Raw genomic sequence first — 19,119 nt, 5'->3', positions numbered from 1 at the left:
ACAAAACAAAACAAAAAAACAATGCAGATCCTTTAACAGGGGAAGAGTTAAATATGGAACAGCTGTTCTATGAAATCCTGAGCAACCACCAAAGAGAGCAAAGTGAGGGCGCCTTCGCTGCTTTCTTTGTGGTGCCTGAATCTAGTAAAACAAGCGGTTACTTTTCTTTTTTTTTTTTTTAAAGATTTTATTTATTTATTTGAGACAGAGAATGAGAGAGAGCACATGAGAGGGGGGAGGGTCAGAGGGAGAAGCAGACTCCCTGCTGAGCAGGGAGCCCGATGAGGGACTCGATCCTGGGACTCCAGGATCATGACCTGAGCCGAAGGCAGTCGCTTAACCAACTGAGCCACCCAGGCGCCCGTAGCGGTTACTTTTCAATTAAAAAATCAATATACATAAAGGGAAAACAATAAGCTAATTAAAAAAAGAATGAAGTACACAACATGTGTGATATGAAAAAGTATCTGGATTACTGAGTTGAGAAAACAGCAGTGGTAAAATATCCTTATCTATAGCTGTTTCTGTACGAGTATCTCTGTGTGTCTACACATGCACAATAAGCATGTACCTATGTATGTCTATGTGCGTATGTGTAACACACTATTTCAACTGGAACAACATAGAATAAACTTTTAAGAGCAGCCTCATTTCTGGAGAGGACGATCATGAGGGATTTTCACTCTGTACTTCGTAATTTTACTACTGCTTGAGTTCTGTAAGTAAGCACCTGCTACTTGCATAATGGGAAGATATGTTTAGGTACATCTTTTGACGTCGAGAGTGTAGTTGAACCAATGAATGAATGAATGAAAGGCACTGATGACCCCCAGGGATTTCCGGGGGGGGAACCCCACTGTTCTCAGGATGTTCTGCTGTTCTTATTTCACTAGAAGAGAAGCCACTGGGGCAGGTTGGTGAGTCTCTGTCTTAGACGCAGAGTGACAGGCAGCCAGCATGGGAACATAAATACTGATATCCAGAAGGGGCCCAATGCAAATTCATTTGCTCTAATTTGGGTCTTTTCCTGGCAAAAAGTGAGGCAGTTGAAGAGTTTCCCAGAGAGAGCTAGTTTATGTCCCCTCCAAGCCTTTAGAACCCATTAACACAATGGGTCATTATTATTTAAAACATTTAAAAAATCATCATCATCATTATTATTTTATTTATTTATTTTTTTAAGTAGGCTCCATGCCCAGCATGGAGCCCAATGTGGGGCTTGAATTCAGGACCCTGAGATCAAGACCTGCGCTGAGATCAAGAGTTGGATGCCTAATTGCCAACTGAGCCACCCAGGAGCCGCTAAAAAATCATTATTATTAAAAAATTTTTAAAAATCATCATTATTCAAAAGATTTAAGAATCATTCTTCAAAAAATTTAAAAGTTGTAATATTCAAAAAATTTCAAAAATCATAATTCAAAATATTTAAAAATCATTATTATTAAAAAATTTTAAAAATCATTATTAAGGCATGTATGTTTAAAACATTTTATAAAGTAATGATGGGGCTCCTGGGTGGCTCAGTTGGTTGAGCCTTCGACTCAGGTCATGATCTCAGGGTCATGAGATCGAGCCCCACATTGGGCTCCACGCTCAGTGAAGAGTCTGTGCTTAGTCTGCTTGTCCCTCTCCCTCTGCTCCTCCTGCTCGCACTCTTTCTCCATCTCTCTAAGATAAGTAAATACGATCTTTGGGGGAAAAAAAGTAATGATGACGTAGATCATGTTAACGTATCTGCGATGGGTCTCACCATCCATGGCGCTTCTCATTGTTGGTTTTTTTATTTTCCATCATGATACACACATACACACACACACCCACATCCATGCACACACACCCCCCACCACATACTGTTGTGGAACAAGCAGATGTTTATGCAGCCAATTTTGAGGATTTTTAGCAAGGTTTTTCATGTTTCCCCCAATTATAATTAATTTTCTTTGCCTTTGGAATATTTGTGACAGGAATTGCATATAACCCCCACCCCCTTCCCCAATACCCTCTTTCTCTGCTGACACTTAATATTTCTTATCGTGCAACCAGTCACTCAAGGCAGGTCGAGCAGGGCTACCAAAGTATCCCCAAGGATTCCCAGCGAGATGGCTGCAGGACCACCCCACCCCTACTAAGATTCAGTGTAGAAACCAGAGAAGCACCCCCCTTTTCTCCCACTTTTCAAGACACCAGGCACAGCTATCACCAGGCATGCCTAGCCCACAATCCTGAGGGCAGCAAGCAGAAGGCGCCAGGAGGCTGGGATGGGTGCTCTCTGGATGAAGCCAGCTACCTGTGACAGGGATTTTGAATCGGGGCTCCAAGGTCAAACTTAGATTGGTCTTGTGTGGCTGCTACAGGTATTTTAATGACGAATTTGAATGATGTTTTCTACGAAGGTTTCACTGCAGTCTACACCACTCCCTATTGTCTCTCCCGCAGCCTATTTCCCTCATTTACATTATCTGCCAGGCTCTGGAGGCCCCTGAACCTGACATCCCTGCCCTGGAGCTCTAAGAGGACATTTGTGAGCCATGCCAGCGAGCTGGTGGAGCAGGAGGGAGGCCAGATCCTACATGAAGTGACTTCACTGCATCTACTTGAAAAATACTCACTGGGAGGGATTTACCCCCCCGACCGACCTAGAAGAAGAAAACAAGATGACTCTTACTTTTCTCACAAAACGGGGGGTCGCTGCTCCAGCTGAGGTCCCACTGGCAGGTGAGGGTGTCACTTCCCACTATGTCATAGCCCGGGTCACACTGGTACGTGATTCTGGCTCCTCTCACAAGCTCCGTATGGGAAGTGGTTTTCCAGCCGTTCTGGATCTCTGGCAGGTCTGAGCAGGAATCATTCCTTGATACCTCTTTAAAACAAAAACATCATCCTTAGATGAGGAGGTGGGCTTTTCTGTGTGGGGTTCCATTTACGAATGTCAGAGGAAAGAGCAAACAGAAGAAGAAGTCTCCAGAAATAAGTAACACACTTAGAAATCCCTTAAACCACAAGAACTCTGCTATAGTGAGATTTTATGGTAAGCTCTTCCTTACCAAGCATTCTTTTGGTTTGACTAAGTCAGTTTAGGATTTAGAGAGAGACAGAATCCTAGCCCTGCCACTTATTAGCAATGTGATTTCGGGGGCAACCTCCTCTCCTTGTGTCTCAGGCCCTCACTTTTCATGACGCCTGTTATTCTCACCTCCTGGAATTCACATTCTCGTGTACTCCCTGCAAAGCCCAGCAAGGCTGATGTGCACAATCAGCAGGCTATTGCAGAAGTGATGATGTGTGGCTCCTGAGGCTAGGTCATAAGGGACGTTGAGAAGCTCTCCTCTTGCTCTCTGGAGAGAGCAAGTGCCACCCATGGGGATGCTCAGGCAGCCATCTGGAGCGAGCCATGTGGAGAGAATCTAAGGCCTCTTGCCAACGACTGGTGTTGACTTGCTAACCACACTAGCAAGCCATTTTGGAAATGGAGCCTCCAACCCCACTGAAGCCCTCAAGTGAATACAACCCTGGCTGACATCGTGACTACAGACTCATCATGAGAAATCCCCAGTCAGAACCATCCGGCACGAACTCCTGAATTCTGGACCTACAGAAAGCGTGTGATCATAAATGTGCATTACAGGGCACCTGGGTGGCTCGGTTGGTTAAGTGTCTGTCTTTGGCTCAAGCCATGATCTCCAGGTCCTGGGATCGAGCCCCACATCGGGCTCCCTGCTCATTGGGGAGTCTGCTTTTCCCTCTCCCTCTGCCCCTCCCCCCAACTCATGCTCTCTCTCTCTCTCTCAAATAAATAAAAAAATCTTTAGAAAAATATGCATTGCTAATTTGGGGGGGCATATTTTGTTATACAGCAATGGTAGTGAACACATTCAGCCTCATTCTAAGAATGTCTGTAGATTCATGGGTTTGATGGATTCTTAATATATGTTTTTGTAATACAGATTAAGATAAACACTCAACTGTTGAAATAAAAATAATTACTGGTGCATTCTTTAAATCATGTTGCATATCATCAGCGAACATTAACCACACTCCAAAATAAGCTACACACAGCTCGTTATCACAGATTGGAATAATCCTGCCTTCCTTCTGCAAATCCTCATTACTGAGGGAGCAATGCAAAGTCCACTATTACTGTTCTTGCTTCCAAGTGCCCACTGCACAGATTTTGAGAAGAGAGCTAATTAGGCAGTATAATTAATTTGCAGTTCTTATGTGCTTCTGGGGAAAGCAAAGCACCTTCCCTGTCTGCAGGAAAGTCATTCTGAGAAACAAGCGATGGCTTTTCCTGGGATTTCATCATGATTTTATTTGGGGAACGGAGATCTCAGGGGTGTCTGCAATAAGAAGGGGAGAGGGAGATGGCTTCTGGAATTGCTTCGTGGGAACAGGAGCCTCTATTTTTAGGCCTCTGAAAAATCAGCCAAGCCCTGGATTTAGGACACAACTAAAAATGCTCAAACTGTGGTTGAAACAGGAGTAGATAATGGATATGTGGTCTGCCTTGTGCCAAATGCTTCGAGACTGAGAAAGGTTTGCTTGTCTGACTCTTCAGTCTGAGCCAGCACGGTGACATGCTCCCGTGGGACGCCCCCCCCCCCCCCGCCCGCCTTTGTGGTGTTCATCACATTCGTGATTATCGAGTCGGGGACACTGTCACTCAGATCTTGTTTACTAATTCAGTGGCCTTGCCTAAGTCAGTTAGCCTTCCTGTTCAGCTCCTAGACTCTACCCCCAGAGACTCTGATCCAGAAATCTGTATGTTTAGCCAGCATCCTGGATGCAGTTTCTGGCATCATCCTTGTGGGCCCTGAACTTTGTGAAGAATGAGAAAACTGGCTTAGGAGTTGGAGGACTTCCCTTCTGGTCATTGTTTTAGAAGCTGTGTGACTCCAGTCATGTTGATAAACATCTCTGAACCTCATTGTCCCCAATCGTAGAGTTGAGACAAGAATCATGACCTTGTCTATCACTGAGGGCAATGTGAAAACTAATTAATGTGCAGTATATGACACTTAGATGAGTTTTATATGGATTCATTCATTTGTTTGATTAACATTTTGTGAGCACTTACTATATGCCAGGCACTAAGAATATGGGGATCTGAAGTCATGTTCCCAGTCTCATGGTGAAGATCAGCATCATAGTCCAACTTTTAGATAAAAGAGATACCTAAATGCACTGAGTACATGCCACCATTTGCCAGTCTCATGGTCAAGATCAGCATCCTGGTCTAACTCCGGGGCAAAAGAAATACTCAAATGCACTGAGTATATGCCACCATTTACTGGTCTTATGCTCATGGCAGACCTCATCCTAGGAACCACTGTCATTTGAGTGGAGTTGACCTATAATAAGGAGCTTACTTATTAACCTAACATTAGAGGAATGAGCACACAGTGACCAATATCTCTTTGAAAAACACTGCTTGCTCATCTCTGCTTTTTTATTCCCTTGCCTCCATGCCCTTGGCCACAGACACTGACAAAGCACAAGGAACAATGAGGAGAATGGTTCTTTGCTTCTGTCTGGGTAAAGCAGAATTATGGGAGGTCAGAACCAGGTGAGCCCAGAGTGTTCCTATGGAAGGTTCTACCAGTAGTCCTAGCAGATTAGCCTTGGCCACATTGCAGAGCTGGGTGTCGGCCTTGAGATCATTTTAGGAGCTTCAGAAATCTCCAGATGACCACAAAACCCCATGACCCTTCCCTGTGATCTCTCTGCTCAATGAGAATTGCATCTATGTCTGGTTAAATCCCTGGGTCCTGGTGCCTGGTGCAGGGCCTAGCACGTGTGAAGAGACTCTTGTGGACCAAACTCTCTAGAAAATGGAGATATGCATTTGAAGATGAAAGAAAATAATATATGGAAGAGTTCCTGCCAATTTCAAATTGTCACATTAGTCTGAAGTTTCAGCTTCAATAAAGAGGAGCACCTCCTCTTTAAGATGGCGCCAAACTGAATGTTGGCCAGACTTCCGGGTTAACCTTGAGCAGCCTTGGATAGGGTCAGATTTCTGTCACTGAGCTGAAATGGGGTTTCAGAGTGTTATTGCTGCTGAATGGGGTTTTGGAAGACTGACTCAGACACCAGAGGAGACAAATGAGCAAAACTATGACCTCATCTTCCAAGTAGGAGGCGGGGGGCAGGCGAACGAGGAGAAGAGAAGTCTAAGGAGAGAGACTGAAGCCAAGTCACCAGAAACTCTCCCTCCAAAGGTAGCTGACTCTGGACGGCACATCGTCTGGGCAACCAGCACAAGCCATCCCCCTGTGCCCAGGGCCCTGCCCAGTAAAGAGAGGGGAACCCACAGAAAGTAGCAGCAATAACACTCCGAAAACACTTAACACAATCAAGGGGAAAAAGGTCCCCGAGAAACATAAAAAAGATCAACACTTGTGTCTGTCCCTCTGATAGATGTATACAGAGTGGGCAGGGATGAGAAACATCTACCAGCTGGAAACACACACACAAAAAGGCAAGGGACTTATCTTCACATGCATTCTCCAGTGTTCCGCGGAGGGTGATGGAGCCAGCAATGAAGAAGGGGGAGTCACAGGTGGGGAATGAGGAGGGAAGGCTATGGATGCAAGAAATGGTAAGAAGAGGGTGTTGGATGGCCAAATGTGAACTTGGCTTAAACTTCATAGCAGTTGTTTTGGGTTTTGTTTCTGTTTTATTTTATTTTTTAAAAGATTTTTTAAACTTATTTATTCATGAGAGACAGAGAGAGAGGGAGAGAGAGGCAGAGGGAGAAGCAGGCTCCCAAGGAGCAGGGAGCCTGATGTGGGACTCGATCCCAGGACCCTGGGATCATGACCTGAGCCGAAGGCAGACGCTTAACCATCTGAGCCACCCAGGCGCCCTTTGTTTCTGTTTTAATGTGAAGGCGAGAGAAATGGTTTGGAAGCCACATCGAAGAGCAAGGAAGACACCTCTTGCTTCTCTGGGTCCTACAGGACAGGAGGTGGGAGAGAATGTGTGATCTCCATTGGATGGGGTTACAGGGGAAGAAGAGCCCTTAGGGAGAGCCCAGCTTCAGTTCAGGCAAGATGGTGGAGATGCTGTTTTGAGAAGTTGCAAACGCAGGAATGTGTGCTGATGATAGAGTCCCAGTTGACTACAAGGGAAACACTGCGAATCTGAAAGTCACGAGGCATCATCTACTAAGTCCTGGTATCGACCCTCTGGAGCAGCTATCAGTTTTTCCATTTTACAGATGACAAAAAGGAGGCTCAGAGAGGTTAAGTGACTTGCCCAAGATCACACAGCCATTGATAGCAGTACTAAAACTCAAACCCTGGTGCTTCCCACCAGAGAGCCCAAATGTTTAAAAACTACACATACTTATTGTGCCAATAAATTAAAAGACTGTGCCAATATATTAAAAGACCCGTGTAGCACAGAACCCTCCAAAAGACATATCTAGAAGAAACCATCTAAACACACACACACACACACACACACACACGGACTGGAGACACTTACCTACGTAGTTCATGATAAATCCCTGGCCTTTCCCAAAGATGAGGCCAGCAGGGTCCGAGTGGAACTGGATGGTTAAGTCCGGCGTGGACGAGTACAGCTTCTGGGGACCACTGTTCCCAAGATACTGCCCCAAGATGTGAGGCATGACCTCATCGCCATCATAGATAGTCAGGATGTCGCTGTTGCTCAGGTTCAGGCTGGGGGGTGGGGCAGAGAGAAGAGGAGGGGTCCTGTGAAACACAGTTATGGGCATTCAACAAGCCTTTGATTTATTTTTTCAGGCAACACACAGGTTTGTGAGGTATACTTGGTGGCAGGTGCCAGGCTAGGAACCGGGGTTGAGGTAGGCAGAGACCACAGATGTGAGCAGGACACGCTGATCCTGCCCACGAGCGCCCATGGTGCCTGGGTTTGGGGAGGGACTGGGTTTTTGAAGACTCACGCAGGAGATGGTCTTCCCTACAAGAACTCATTGCACGGTTGAATGCTGAATTGTAAGTAGAACTGCCTTCAATGCCAGTGAAGCTGAGTGCCCTGCCCTGGGTTACCTGCTGGGGGTGTGGCATGGGTCTTCCCTTCTTCTCGGATGCAGAACAAGCTGACTGCATTTTATTTATTTATTTATTTTTACTTTTTTTTTAAATTCTTATGTTAATCCCCATACATTACATCATTAGTTTTAGATGAAGTGTTCCATGATTCATTGTTTGTGCACAACACCCAGTGCTCCATGCAGAACGTGTCCTCCTCAATACCCACCACCAGGCTAACCCATCCTCCCACCCCCTTCCCCTCTAGAACCCTGTTTGTTTTTCAGAGTCCATCCTCTCTCATGGTTCGTCCAGCCCTCCGATTTCCCCCGCCTCATTCTTCCCCTCCCGCTACCTTCTTCTGCTTCTTCTTCTTCTTTTTTTTTTTTCTTAACATATATTGCATTATTTGTTTCAGAGGTACAGATCTGAGATTCAACAGTCCTGCACAATTCACAGTGCTTACCAGAGCACACACCCTCCCCAGTGTCCATCACCCAGTCACCCCATCCCTCCCACCCCACCCCCACTCCAACAACACTCAGTTTGTTTCCTGCGATTAAGAATTCCTCATATCAGTGAGATCATATGATACATGTCTTTCTCTGTTTGACTTATTTCACTCAACATAATACCCTCCAGTTCCATCCACGTCGTTGCAAATGGCAAGATCTCATTCCTTTTGATGGCTGCATAATATTCCATTGTATATATATACACCACTTCTTCTTTATCCATTCATCTGTCGATGGACATCTTGGCTCTTTCCACAGTTTGGCTATTGTGGACATTGCTGCTATAAACATCGGGGTACACGTACCCCTTCGGATCCCTACTTTTGTATCTTTGGGGTAAATACCCAGTAGTGCAATTGCTGGATAAGCTGACTGCATTTTAATTAGAACCTGCATCTTCCATGTCAGGTGAAATGAGCCTTCCAATCATTATGTGGCAAAGTCCTCAAAATCAAACCCGGGTATCTATGATGTTTAGGGGATGGTGTGGAGGGCGGGACGGAGGCACCTTATTCCTGAAATATGCTCAAACCTGCTATCAATATTCATAACATGAAAGGACGACCCATTTCCAAAGGCTGGAATGCAGGAAAGCACCTTGACACTAAATATCAGGACTGCAATGGACAGTTAATAATCCAGAGAGCACTTCCATGTGCTGCAAACACATGCGTCATGTGAGGTGTGCAGGATGAAAATTGATCTCTGATGGAAAGAACGCCAGATAAGTCAGCGTTGGCTGCCGACAGATATTAACTCATGCCTTTTTTCCCTTCCATTCTCCTCCTTCCCCCTCTCTTACATCGTTCACCTTTTCTTGTGTCCTTCTCCCTAATATTTTTGAATACCTCCTATCTGCCAAGCTTGTATCAGGGAACACAAGAATCTCAGAGCGGTGGTAGATTTAGACTAGGAAACCAGGGACTGTGGTAGCAATTACGATCCAGGTGAGTGCAGAGGGAGGAGACTGGGGGGCATCTTGGAGGCCCTCCTGGAGGAGGTGATGCCTGCTTCGGATTCTCAGGAAAGATTAGAGGGCTAGAAGGTTGATAAGCAGGGGTTGGTGAGATGGCAAAACACAGGCAGAAGGAGATAGGGATGGAGATCTTGGCTCTTAAAGGAACTTGCCCAGTGGTCAGTGATCCCCAGCTGTGGGTATAGACACGGAAGCCTGGAGGGCTATAGGAGCCAGACCCTGAAGGGCTTAGAGAGCCAAGTTTATGTGTTTGGATGTCATCTGGCTTGGGATGGGAGCAAACAGACACTGTCTGAGGAGAGGCGTTCCAGGAACTGGCCCTAAGCGAAGTTCCTAGAACTGATGCAGGGTACTGATAGCCCGCCCTCCTGACAGCGTCATCCAGCACCCCAGGACCGTGTTCTCCTTCCCCAGTCTGGGAGGGCGGAGGAGGGGTGGAAACCACCCAAGCCCGTGCTTCCTTCTGGTAGTAAGAACAAAGCAAAAGAAACCCAAGGAACATTGTGGAAGGATGGCTCCCAGAGGGCAGGGGATGTATTCACAGTGATGTGCTCCGCAACACCTCTCATATTCCTCATGTAAAGTTGTCCCCCGGGCCGGCTTAGGGAGATTCCAACTGCCCCCATGGCCGCCATCAGCTTCCCTTGCACCACCCCCAAAACACCCTCTCCTGACAAAAGCTGTCCGCTGGTTTTGCATGTGGGAATTCAAGACAGAGCCCCTCGCGTCATACCCTCTGCCAGTTTCCAGCGAAGGCTACAGCCTCTAAACCCTATTGTATTGAAATTCTGGAGTTGCCACCTTCTCTTGCACACCATAGGTGCTCGGTAAATGCTAGGGTATGAAAGAGCCTGCCAGAGAGGCTATTTGACAGCAGAAACCGTGCGGTTGAGGTCAGCTCTTGACCTGTGATAGGGAAGAGCCTCTTAACCCTAAGAACCATGGAAACATCAATCGTCTGCGAAAGTGCTGGATTAGGCTGGTGTGAAACATGGTAGATCGCCAATATTTATTTCTTAAGCTGACTTCACAGCTGATCTGCCGGTAATAGTGAGTTCCAGAGAGTCTGCAACTTGGCTTTACTATATCACTCATTTCAATGATCTAAATGCAGCAGAAGCATCTTCACGGGGGCAAATAATTTCACTCGAAAACCCTAGCATGGCTCTTTGTAAAGTAGGAAGTAGCAGAGCGCGCTGCCTTGGAAATCAGCAAGCTCTGGTTTGATTCTTGGCTCTGATACTTGCATGGGGGGGGGGTACCAGTTGTTTTTTTTTTTTTGAAGCTCCTTGTCTGTGAATTTCCAGTCTATGTCCTGGGCTTTCGGAGTGAGGTAAGGCATCCTGAAAATCTGGGACCAAATGCCAGATGTACTGAGAGCACCTGAGCAAGTCTGGTCAAGGCATTCGAATGTTATGTCGTGTCACCGTGTCGTTATGAACATCACCATCACCATCACCATCATCCTTACCATCATCATGGTTGCTATGATCACACTCTCTTTAGACCGCTGTTTACACCAAATGACATCAGATGACTTCCACCAGTAGTTCTCAGTTAGGGGTGGTTTTTTTTTCCCCAGGAGACAGTTAGCCATGTCTAGAGACATGGTTGTCCCAACTAGGGGGGGGGGGTGCCACTGGGGAGGCGATGAGAGGGATACTGTTAAACATCCTACACTGTGCAAGAGCGCCTCCCACAACAAAGAATTATCTGGTTGAAAATGTCAATTGCACTAAGGTTGAGAAACACTAATTTATGTGAATGCCTTTTGTAAACAGTGTGCAACAGACTATTCACTGTAACTTCTATTGTCCTGGGATTTCCGCAGAGGTCCCCTAAGCTAAGAATAAGCAAATAGCATAAGAAAAAGCATTCTTACTTTTTTAAAGGGCTGTCCAGTCAGGCTTTCTCGTGAGAAGGAAGCAGCCCACCCAGCCCTTTCCCACCGCAGAATTCCCAGCCCGAGGAGCCCTGTGGAGGATGTGGGAAGTTTGAAAATGAATGAGGTTCAGGGCTCTGTGATTAGTAGACTGAGCCACACTTGTTATGACCAGAAAACCTATAAAAATGAAGCTTCCACCCAAGAAGTAAAAAAAAAAAAAAAGTAGACCATGAATCAAGGAGCAGTGAAAAAATGAGGTTTTTCTCTGCCGAATCCTTCTGGATCCACCTTTTTGGTAGACGAGTTCCACTGATATATGCAAATGCTGGTAATTGATTCCCTGCTCATCTCTAAAGACAAGCCTGCATTTCGCCCGTCCGTCCAGCATATTTGATACACCAGGGGCATCCAGGGTCCCTGCCGCTGGACCGTCCTCAGCAACTGAGATGAAAATGCAGACTTAGCAGCCCAGAGACTGGCCTGGGGCCGAGCAGGGGCTTTCCATTGAGGACCCGAGTGAGATGTTGACCAGAGACCATCTAGGGAGGTGCTGAGAAATCAGGATGTCAGCGTGACTCCAGAACAAAGGGGAGGTGGACAGGTGCCGGCAGGCAGGTGGGTTTGGTGGGACTGGAATTGGGTGTAGCAGGTCCCCCTCAGGGAGGATGCCACAGGGCCAGTCCCTGCTGGCTTCAGCCACTCTCTGCTGCCAGAGGGCAAGGCTTTCTTGGAGCTCCTGCCAGGAGACCTCAGCTCGTGGGTCTCCTTCTCGCCCATCTCCTTGGCCACCGCCCTTAGTTTTTCTCCATCCCTTTTCAGTTGGACTGTGGGACAGCACCTCCTTCGTGGCCCCAGTCCCTCTCCTCGCAGCCAGATGAGTCCTTCTGAAACATAAATCTGGCCTCTTCATGGAACAGATGAATGGAGAAGCAAAATGTGGTGTATCCCTACAATGGACTATCATTCAGCCACGAATAGGAATGAAGCACAGACACATGCTACACCATGGATGAAACTTCGACTTTGTGCTGAGTGAAAGAATCCCGTCCTAAATGGCCACATGGTGCATGGTTCCACTGCAAAGAAATCCCCAGAATAGATAAAGCCATAGAGACAGAAAACCACTTGGTGGTTGCCAAGGGCTGGGAGGAAGGGTCTGGGAGGAACGGAGACCACTGGCTTAACAGGTGTGGGGTTTGTTTTGGGGAGGATGAGAGTGCTTTAAAACTAGATGGAGGTGTTGATTGCACAATATTGTGAGTGTACTAAATGCACTGAACTACAGAAGTTAAAATGGTTAAGGGCACATTATGCAAATTTTACTTCAATTACAAAGACATTATACCTCATCTCAGGGTAAAGTGCAGTTTTGACCTTAGCTCCAGGGTTTCCCTGTACCTATTTTCTGCACCCCCTTACCTCCCCACAGCTTCATCCCTCACTATCTCTTTCAACCCCAATATTTTACACTCCAGCCAGAATCAATTACTCATCAATCTCTCTCCAAGGAATGTAGAAGCACCTGCAAGGTTTTCCACAGGCCATCGTCCTCTCTAGCCTGAATCCTTATTTAGCCTTATGACTGTAGACCTGGGTAACTCTTCCCCCCTCATCCCCCTCACAGTCTTCTGTGATTTACTCATGCATGGAGCCCCCACTGCCCCATCTGAGTCTGGGCTGGGGACCCCTTCTGTGCTCACTCCTCCTACGGAGCTCAGGACTAGGCACTCCAATGGTCTGGGGCATCTGCACAGACCAGAAGCTCCCTGAGGCCGAGGGCAAGTCAGTCCAGCTCACTGCTGTCTGTATCCCCAGCTCGGCACCGTGCTGAGTGTGTGTTGGATGAATCAGCACCAGCCCAGGGGCAAGTGTCTGGATCTGAGCCTCAGCTCCCACCCAGGGTGGGCTGTGGCTCTGACCTCATCTCTGCCTGGGACCTTGACCCCAAATGGACTTACTTGTGCCAAACTTGGAAGGGGAACTCCTCTCTTCCTGGCTGCTTTCAGCACTTGCCTCCACGGGTTAACTGGGAAGCTCTAAATGACTGGAGCTGCCTCAAATGATTTCTGCCCCATCCGCCTCCTTGGCCCTGATTGCCTACATCCTCCATTCTTTTTCAGTATGCTGGTTGCCAGAATCAAGCTTGGCACCAAGACACCCCTACATTTCCTGATAAGCCACTCCAATGCCAGCCCATGGCCTTGAACGGCTGGGTTGTAGCTCTCTCTCCCTCTCCACCTTGACCCTGCTCCAGGCATATCCTGCAGCCCCTTCCAGGGTCTGAGCAGCCATCTGTGGGCACACTACCCAGTGCTTCCTCTTCTGGTGTTCCCTGTCACCTCCTCCTTGTCTCAGGGCCAGATATTTGAGAAAAGATCTCCCAAGACCCTTAGCTTTGGAATAACAACAATGCTGCCTACTGAGTCTTAAGCACTCAAACAGCAACTTCACTCTAAAACTTAGGATCATCCCCATTTTAGAGATCAGGAAACTGAGGCTCAACTGGGAGAAACCACTTGCCCAAGGTCACAAAAGAATCAGACCTAAGTCTGTTGGATGCCAAAGCCTGAGATGTGAACTATTATTTTACATGATGTCCGTGAAAGCCACATGTACATGTCTCCAAAGAGTGTGACTCGGGGCGCCTGGGTGGCTCAGTCGGTTGAGAGCAAGACTCCTGATTTCGGCTCAGGTCATGTTCTCAGGGTTGTGGGATCGAGCCTGGCATCTGGCTCTGCGCTCAAAGGGGAGTCTGCTTGAGATTCGCTCTCTTCCTCTCCCTCTGCCCTTCCCCACCAAGTGAAGAAATAAAATCTTTTTTAAAAAAGTGTGACTAGCTTCAGTCTGGTATCAGAAAGTGTGAAAAACATTACAAATAAAATCTGTAGGATGAGGAAGCCCCATCTCACTGCCCCTGGCATCCTGCTGTACCTTAAGTTCTTTTTTTTTTTTTTTAAAGATTTTATTTATTCATGAGAGACAGAGAGAGAGAGAGAGAGAGGCAGAGGGAGAAGCAGGCTCCCAAGGAGCAGGGAGCCCGATGCGGGACTCGATCCCAGGACCCTGGGATCATGACCTGAGCCGAAGGCAGACGCTCAACCATCTGAGCCACCCAGGCGCCCTGTACCTTAAGTTCTTACGACAGCATCACTAAAGTCCATTCGATTAGATCCATCATTTCAACTTTTGTTTTCCTACCAAGGTAATATTTCTTCTCCCTACAGACTCCCTGTGTTGAAAGATTGTCTCCTAAACATTTTACATTTCCTGATAACGATTAAATCTGCCTTGTTTTGTTGTCATTATCGATGGTGTATAATCGAATATGTAATAAAACCAGCAATAAACTGGTGACAGTCTGGGGGGAGGGCTTTATTTTGGCAGAGAGAAAGTTTCTGTTACATTTTTGGGGGTACTTAAAAACAGTCTGGGTGCCCGGCTGGCTCAGTCGGTGGTGCATGTGACTCTTGATCCCGGGTTCGTGAGTTCAAGCCCCACGTTGGGTATAGAGATTACTTAAAAGTAAAATCTTAGGGCGCCTGGGTGGCTCAGTTGGTTAAGCGACTGCCTTCGGCTCAGGTCATGATCCTGGAGTCCCGGGATCGAGTCCCGCATCGGGCTCCCTGCTCGGCAGGGAGGCTGCTTCTCCCTCTGACCCTCCTCCCTCTCATGCTCTCTGTCTCTCATTCTCTCTCTCAAATAAATAAATAAATAAAATCTTTAAAAAAAAATAAAAAAAAAGTAAAATCTTAAAAAAAAGAAGAGCCTGTGAAGGATGCATGAGAAACTCTAGTTACCGTGGTTGCCTCTAGGGAGGGGCACAGGAGAGGAGATTATTTGCTGTGTAAAGTAGGGAAACTTAATTTTCACAGTAGACTTTTCTGTTCTTTGGAGGTTTTTAAATCTTCTTAAATTTTTAAAGTTTAAAAAAAAAATTTTTTTGACAGAGAGGTAGAGAGAGAGAGCACAAGTAGGCAGAGCGGCAGGCAGAGGGAGAGGGAGAAGCAGGCTCTCCGCTGAGCAGGGAGCCCGACGCAGGGCTTGATCCCAGGATGCTGGGATCATGACTTGAGCTGAAGGCAGCCGCTTAACCTCCTGAGCCACCCAGGCGCCCCTGTACTTTTGGGTTTTGAATCATGTGAATGTATTACCTCTTCAAAAAGGATAAAAACAGCTCGAGGGACCCCCATTATTGTTTTCACTACGGTCTAGAGAGCCAAAGAGATTAGAGTAGCATACAAATTTGATTGTGACACAGATTAGCAAGCCCTTCTCTAGTGAAGTAATTCTTCTCCTGGCCAGCAGAGGGCAGTGTATGCCTAAGCATGGTATAGACTGCCATTCAAGGGCAGCAGGTGCTCCCCATCCATACCTCAGCCAATCAGGGGCCCGGATGTGGGGGGAAGGTGGTGGGTGAGCTTTGTAATTGTTGAGCTGCAGTTAATATTCCACAGAGGATGTAGAAAGAAATGATGAGCAAGCCACCTTGCTTTTCTTTATTCCTTTTTAAACAAATGGCTGACCCCTGCTTAGAAATCTTGCCTTTAAAAGGCTTTCCCCAGTGGCATTCACGAGATGATTTTAGCTAGACAAACGTATTTGAAAATGTCTAATGGTTATGTATTTATTTAAATGTGAATTAGAAAAAAATATATAAATATATGGTCTGCACATCAAACTTCTAATTTCATGGACATTATTTTGCTGAGAGTAAGCCAAGTGAAAAAGCAAGCCAATTTATATGCAGTTTAAGGGGAAAAAAATCAGAAATAGCTGGTAATAGAATGGGCCTGTGGAAAAAGTAAAATTAAGCCCCCAGAATAAAGTCCAGTTTCTCAGCCTTTCTGGACTTCCTGGGGGTCTGCTGTCGGGCCCCCAGCCCACTTCTGGTGTCTCAAATGTCTTTGTACACCAGACCCTTTGCAGCCCCTAGACCTGCCTCAGGCTGTGCTGGTTCCTTCATCTGGAGTAAAGGGACCTCACCTTTCTGCTTGACAACATTTTACAAATCCCTTAAGGTCCTTCGGTGCTCCCTACCCCAACCCTGCATTTACAGCCATATGACAACTAGCCAAGGTTTCCATAAGGCTTCCCACATGTCAGGAGCTGTTCCAAGCACTTCACACACCATTTCTACCCTTGGACGAAGCCTGTAAGTACCACTGTCCTCACCCATGTCACAGAGAAGCAGACCGAGGCACCCAGCAGTGAAGAAGATACTACAGCTCAAACAGCTGGTCGTAGAGGACAACCAGAATCCAAACCTACGTTGTTGGGAGGCAGACCCTCTGTCGGCTCCCACCCCAGATTGCCCAAACTCCCTGAAGCCACATGCTTTTTAATTTTTTTAAAGTTTTATTTATTTATTTGAGAGAGAGAGTGAGCGAGAGAGAAAGAAGCACACTCCCCGCTGAGCAGAGAACCGGATGCGGAGCTTGATCCCAGGACCCTGTGATCAAGACCTGAGCTGAAGGCAGATGCTTAACCGACTGAGCCACCCAGGTGCCCCTGAAACCACATGCTCTTCTACCCCGTATCCCCGGAGCCCAGCCCAGGGCTTGGCGCAGATGAGATAAATGTCATTTACATGGATGAATTATGGTGAATTTTTCTCCATTTTCCAGATGGGCAAACTGAGGCTCAGAGGGCTTGAATGACTTTAAGAAAACACTGTGTTGCAATTCAGGCAGGACCTCCATGGGACCGTAGAGATGGTGGTTAAATAAACCATAAGCTTTAAATAAAGCGGGGGGAGGGGGGAGAGAACCAAAGCCCATAAATGCAGTGTTAGGTACATTAAAACTTTTCTAAAAAGACCTGTTCAGAGTTCCTTTGTGTCCATTTCTCGTCGGATCCCCTCAACCACAAAGCGATGTCATGAATCCCATTTTACAAAGGAGTAAACGGAGTCTAGAAAGGCTCAGGTCCCAAGGCCTCTGTGCTCCTTCATGATGCCGCACAGCCAGCGCCGACAGCCCTCCGCACCGTGGAATTTCTGCAGATCCAGTGCTCATTTGGTTTCAATTAAATTTGATAAAATGGCAGACAGAACAAGAAACCATGCTAACTCCAGGGAGGACATAAAAGACCAATCTTTCTGGCTCCCTGAAAGGCCACCTGAATGCATAAAAAATGCACAGTTTTCTTATTGCCTTTTTTGTGCTTTCTCTCTCCCGAGACATTCACCAGGCGCCCTTTGAGGTCAGGCTCAGAACCCAGCCTTGGCCGGTGGATCTCAGTCCTGGCTGCATGTGAGACTCTCTGGGGAGATTTGAACCCTCCCCATGGTGCTTAGGCTGCACTCCAGACCAATCAGACCCTCAGCATCTCGGGGGGTGGGCCCCGGGTTCAGTGTCCCTCAAAATTTTCCAAGAGGCTGCACCAGCAGCCAGGACCCAAAGACACTGCTGTGCCGTGGTTTCAGTGTGGAGGAGGCTCAGACTCTGTTCTCCACTGCCTTCCCTCCTCCTCGGGTTTCTCCACCTCTCCCCCTCTCCACCAATTCCCCCTCTCATCCCCAAAGAGAAAGAGAAGAATGAGACTCCCGTGCTGGACGTGCCTTTCTTCCGGGACCACCCCCGGGCCGAGCTGCTTCTCATTTCCACATCGCTGGATGGGGCCATCTCCGAACACGGCGTGCAAAGCTTTGTCAAGGTCAATGACAAGACATTTCACCACCCGGCATCGTGGATCAGGAGAAAACCCAGCAGCTCCTGGCTGGTTTGTCTACGAAAAAGTCAGTCCTTAACCAGCCTGGTGATTTGCTCCATCTTGAGAGGCAGTGCTAAGAGAATGGGCTCTGATTCAAACCTTCAAGGTGCCGATTTCTAGCTGCGTGACCCTGAGAAAGTGGCTTAACCTCCTGAGCCTCAGTGTCCTCACCTGTAAGATGGGGATGATATTGTGGAGAGCTGTAAAGGAGATAATTAGGGCCAGGAATTTGATTAAAAGAGCATCTTTTGCCTTCAAGAGAATATTTGTGATGAATGATACAGTCCTGCAAAGGGATGAGGGGACGGGGTAGGGTGCTATGGCAGCAAAACCCGGTATCAGGAGGTCGCGCCGGGAGCCGCCCCCTCTGCCACTTCCCTGCTCTGTGACTATGGATGAGTCTCTTGCCCAGCCTGGGCCTCGGTTTCCCCAGATGATAATCTCAGAATCCATGAACTGTAAAAAAATGAATTAACAATGGCCATGGTCTCCTTGTGCTTCATGCTTTCCTTCTATTCCGTAAGTTGGGCCCCACATTTCCCCCCTTCCCCATTCAGCAGCGATGAAGGCTTCAGGGTGGGAATACCAGGATTCAGATGTAGGTTGGTGAAGCCTGGGCCTCTGGGACCCAAGTGTGACCACAGACAGATCTGTGGCCCTGCCATGACTTTCCTGTGTGGAGATGCCCACAGCTCTTCCTCTTTCTGGAGAGGAGTTTCTCCAAATATATAAAGTTAGTGGGTGGGCTCTGAGGCCTTCTTCATTAGGACCTCTAAGTCAGGGTGCAAGAGCTGACCCTGAGAGGCCATCATTAAAGCATAATTAAATAAGAGCGTAATTAAGGGTGGATTGGGACTTGTGTTGTGTGTGTGTGTGTTTGTGGTGTATGTATGTGTGTGTGAAGTCCATGGTGCGTGCACGCAGGGGTGGTGATACCCACGCACGTGCACGCACACACACACAGACACACACACACACACAGGTGGTGGTGGCCCCGGGCTCCGCAGG

The 19,119-nt window shown here is 47.3% G+C and overlaps 1 protein-coding gene across 6 annotated transcripts in view; it reads right to left on the bottom strand.

The window, feature by feature from the left end:
* Positions 1-19,119, bottom strand: part of SEZ6L (seizure related 6 homolog like) — a 189,083-nt gene that overhangs the window by 21,938 nt on the left and 148,026 nt on the right. For all 6 annotated transcript variants that reach the window (XM_064578576.1, XM_054510471.2, XM_064578573.1 and 3 more), the window contains exons 10-11: positions 7,495-7,691; positions 2,669-2,863 (exon numbers count right to left, since the gene is read on the bottom strand). In XM_064578576.1, the coding sequence (XP_064434646.1) occupies positions 2,669-2,863; positions 7,495-7,691 (392 nt within the window). The remainder of the gene's footprint in view (positions 1-2,668; positions 2,864-7,494; positions 7,692-19,119) is intronic.

This window comes from Mirounga angustirostris, unplaced genomic scaffold (genome assembly GCF_029215605.1).
Source record: "Mirounga angustirostris isolate CCGP_5_RB_7025 unplaced genomic scaffold, mMirAng1.0.hap1 SCAF_14, whole genome shotgun sequence".
NCBI lineage: Eukaryota > Metazoa > Chordata > Mammalia > Carnivora > Phocidae > Mirounga > Mirounga angustirostris.
Note: the sequence above shows the minus strand (reverse complement) of the source record. Positions and strands in the feature narration are given on the sequence as shown.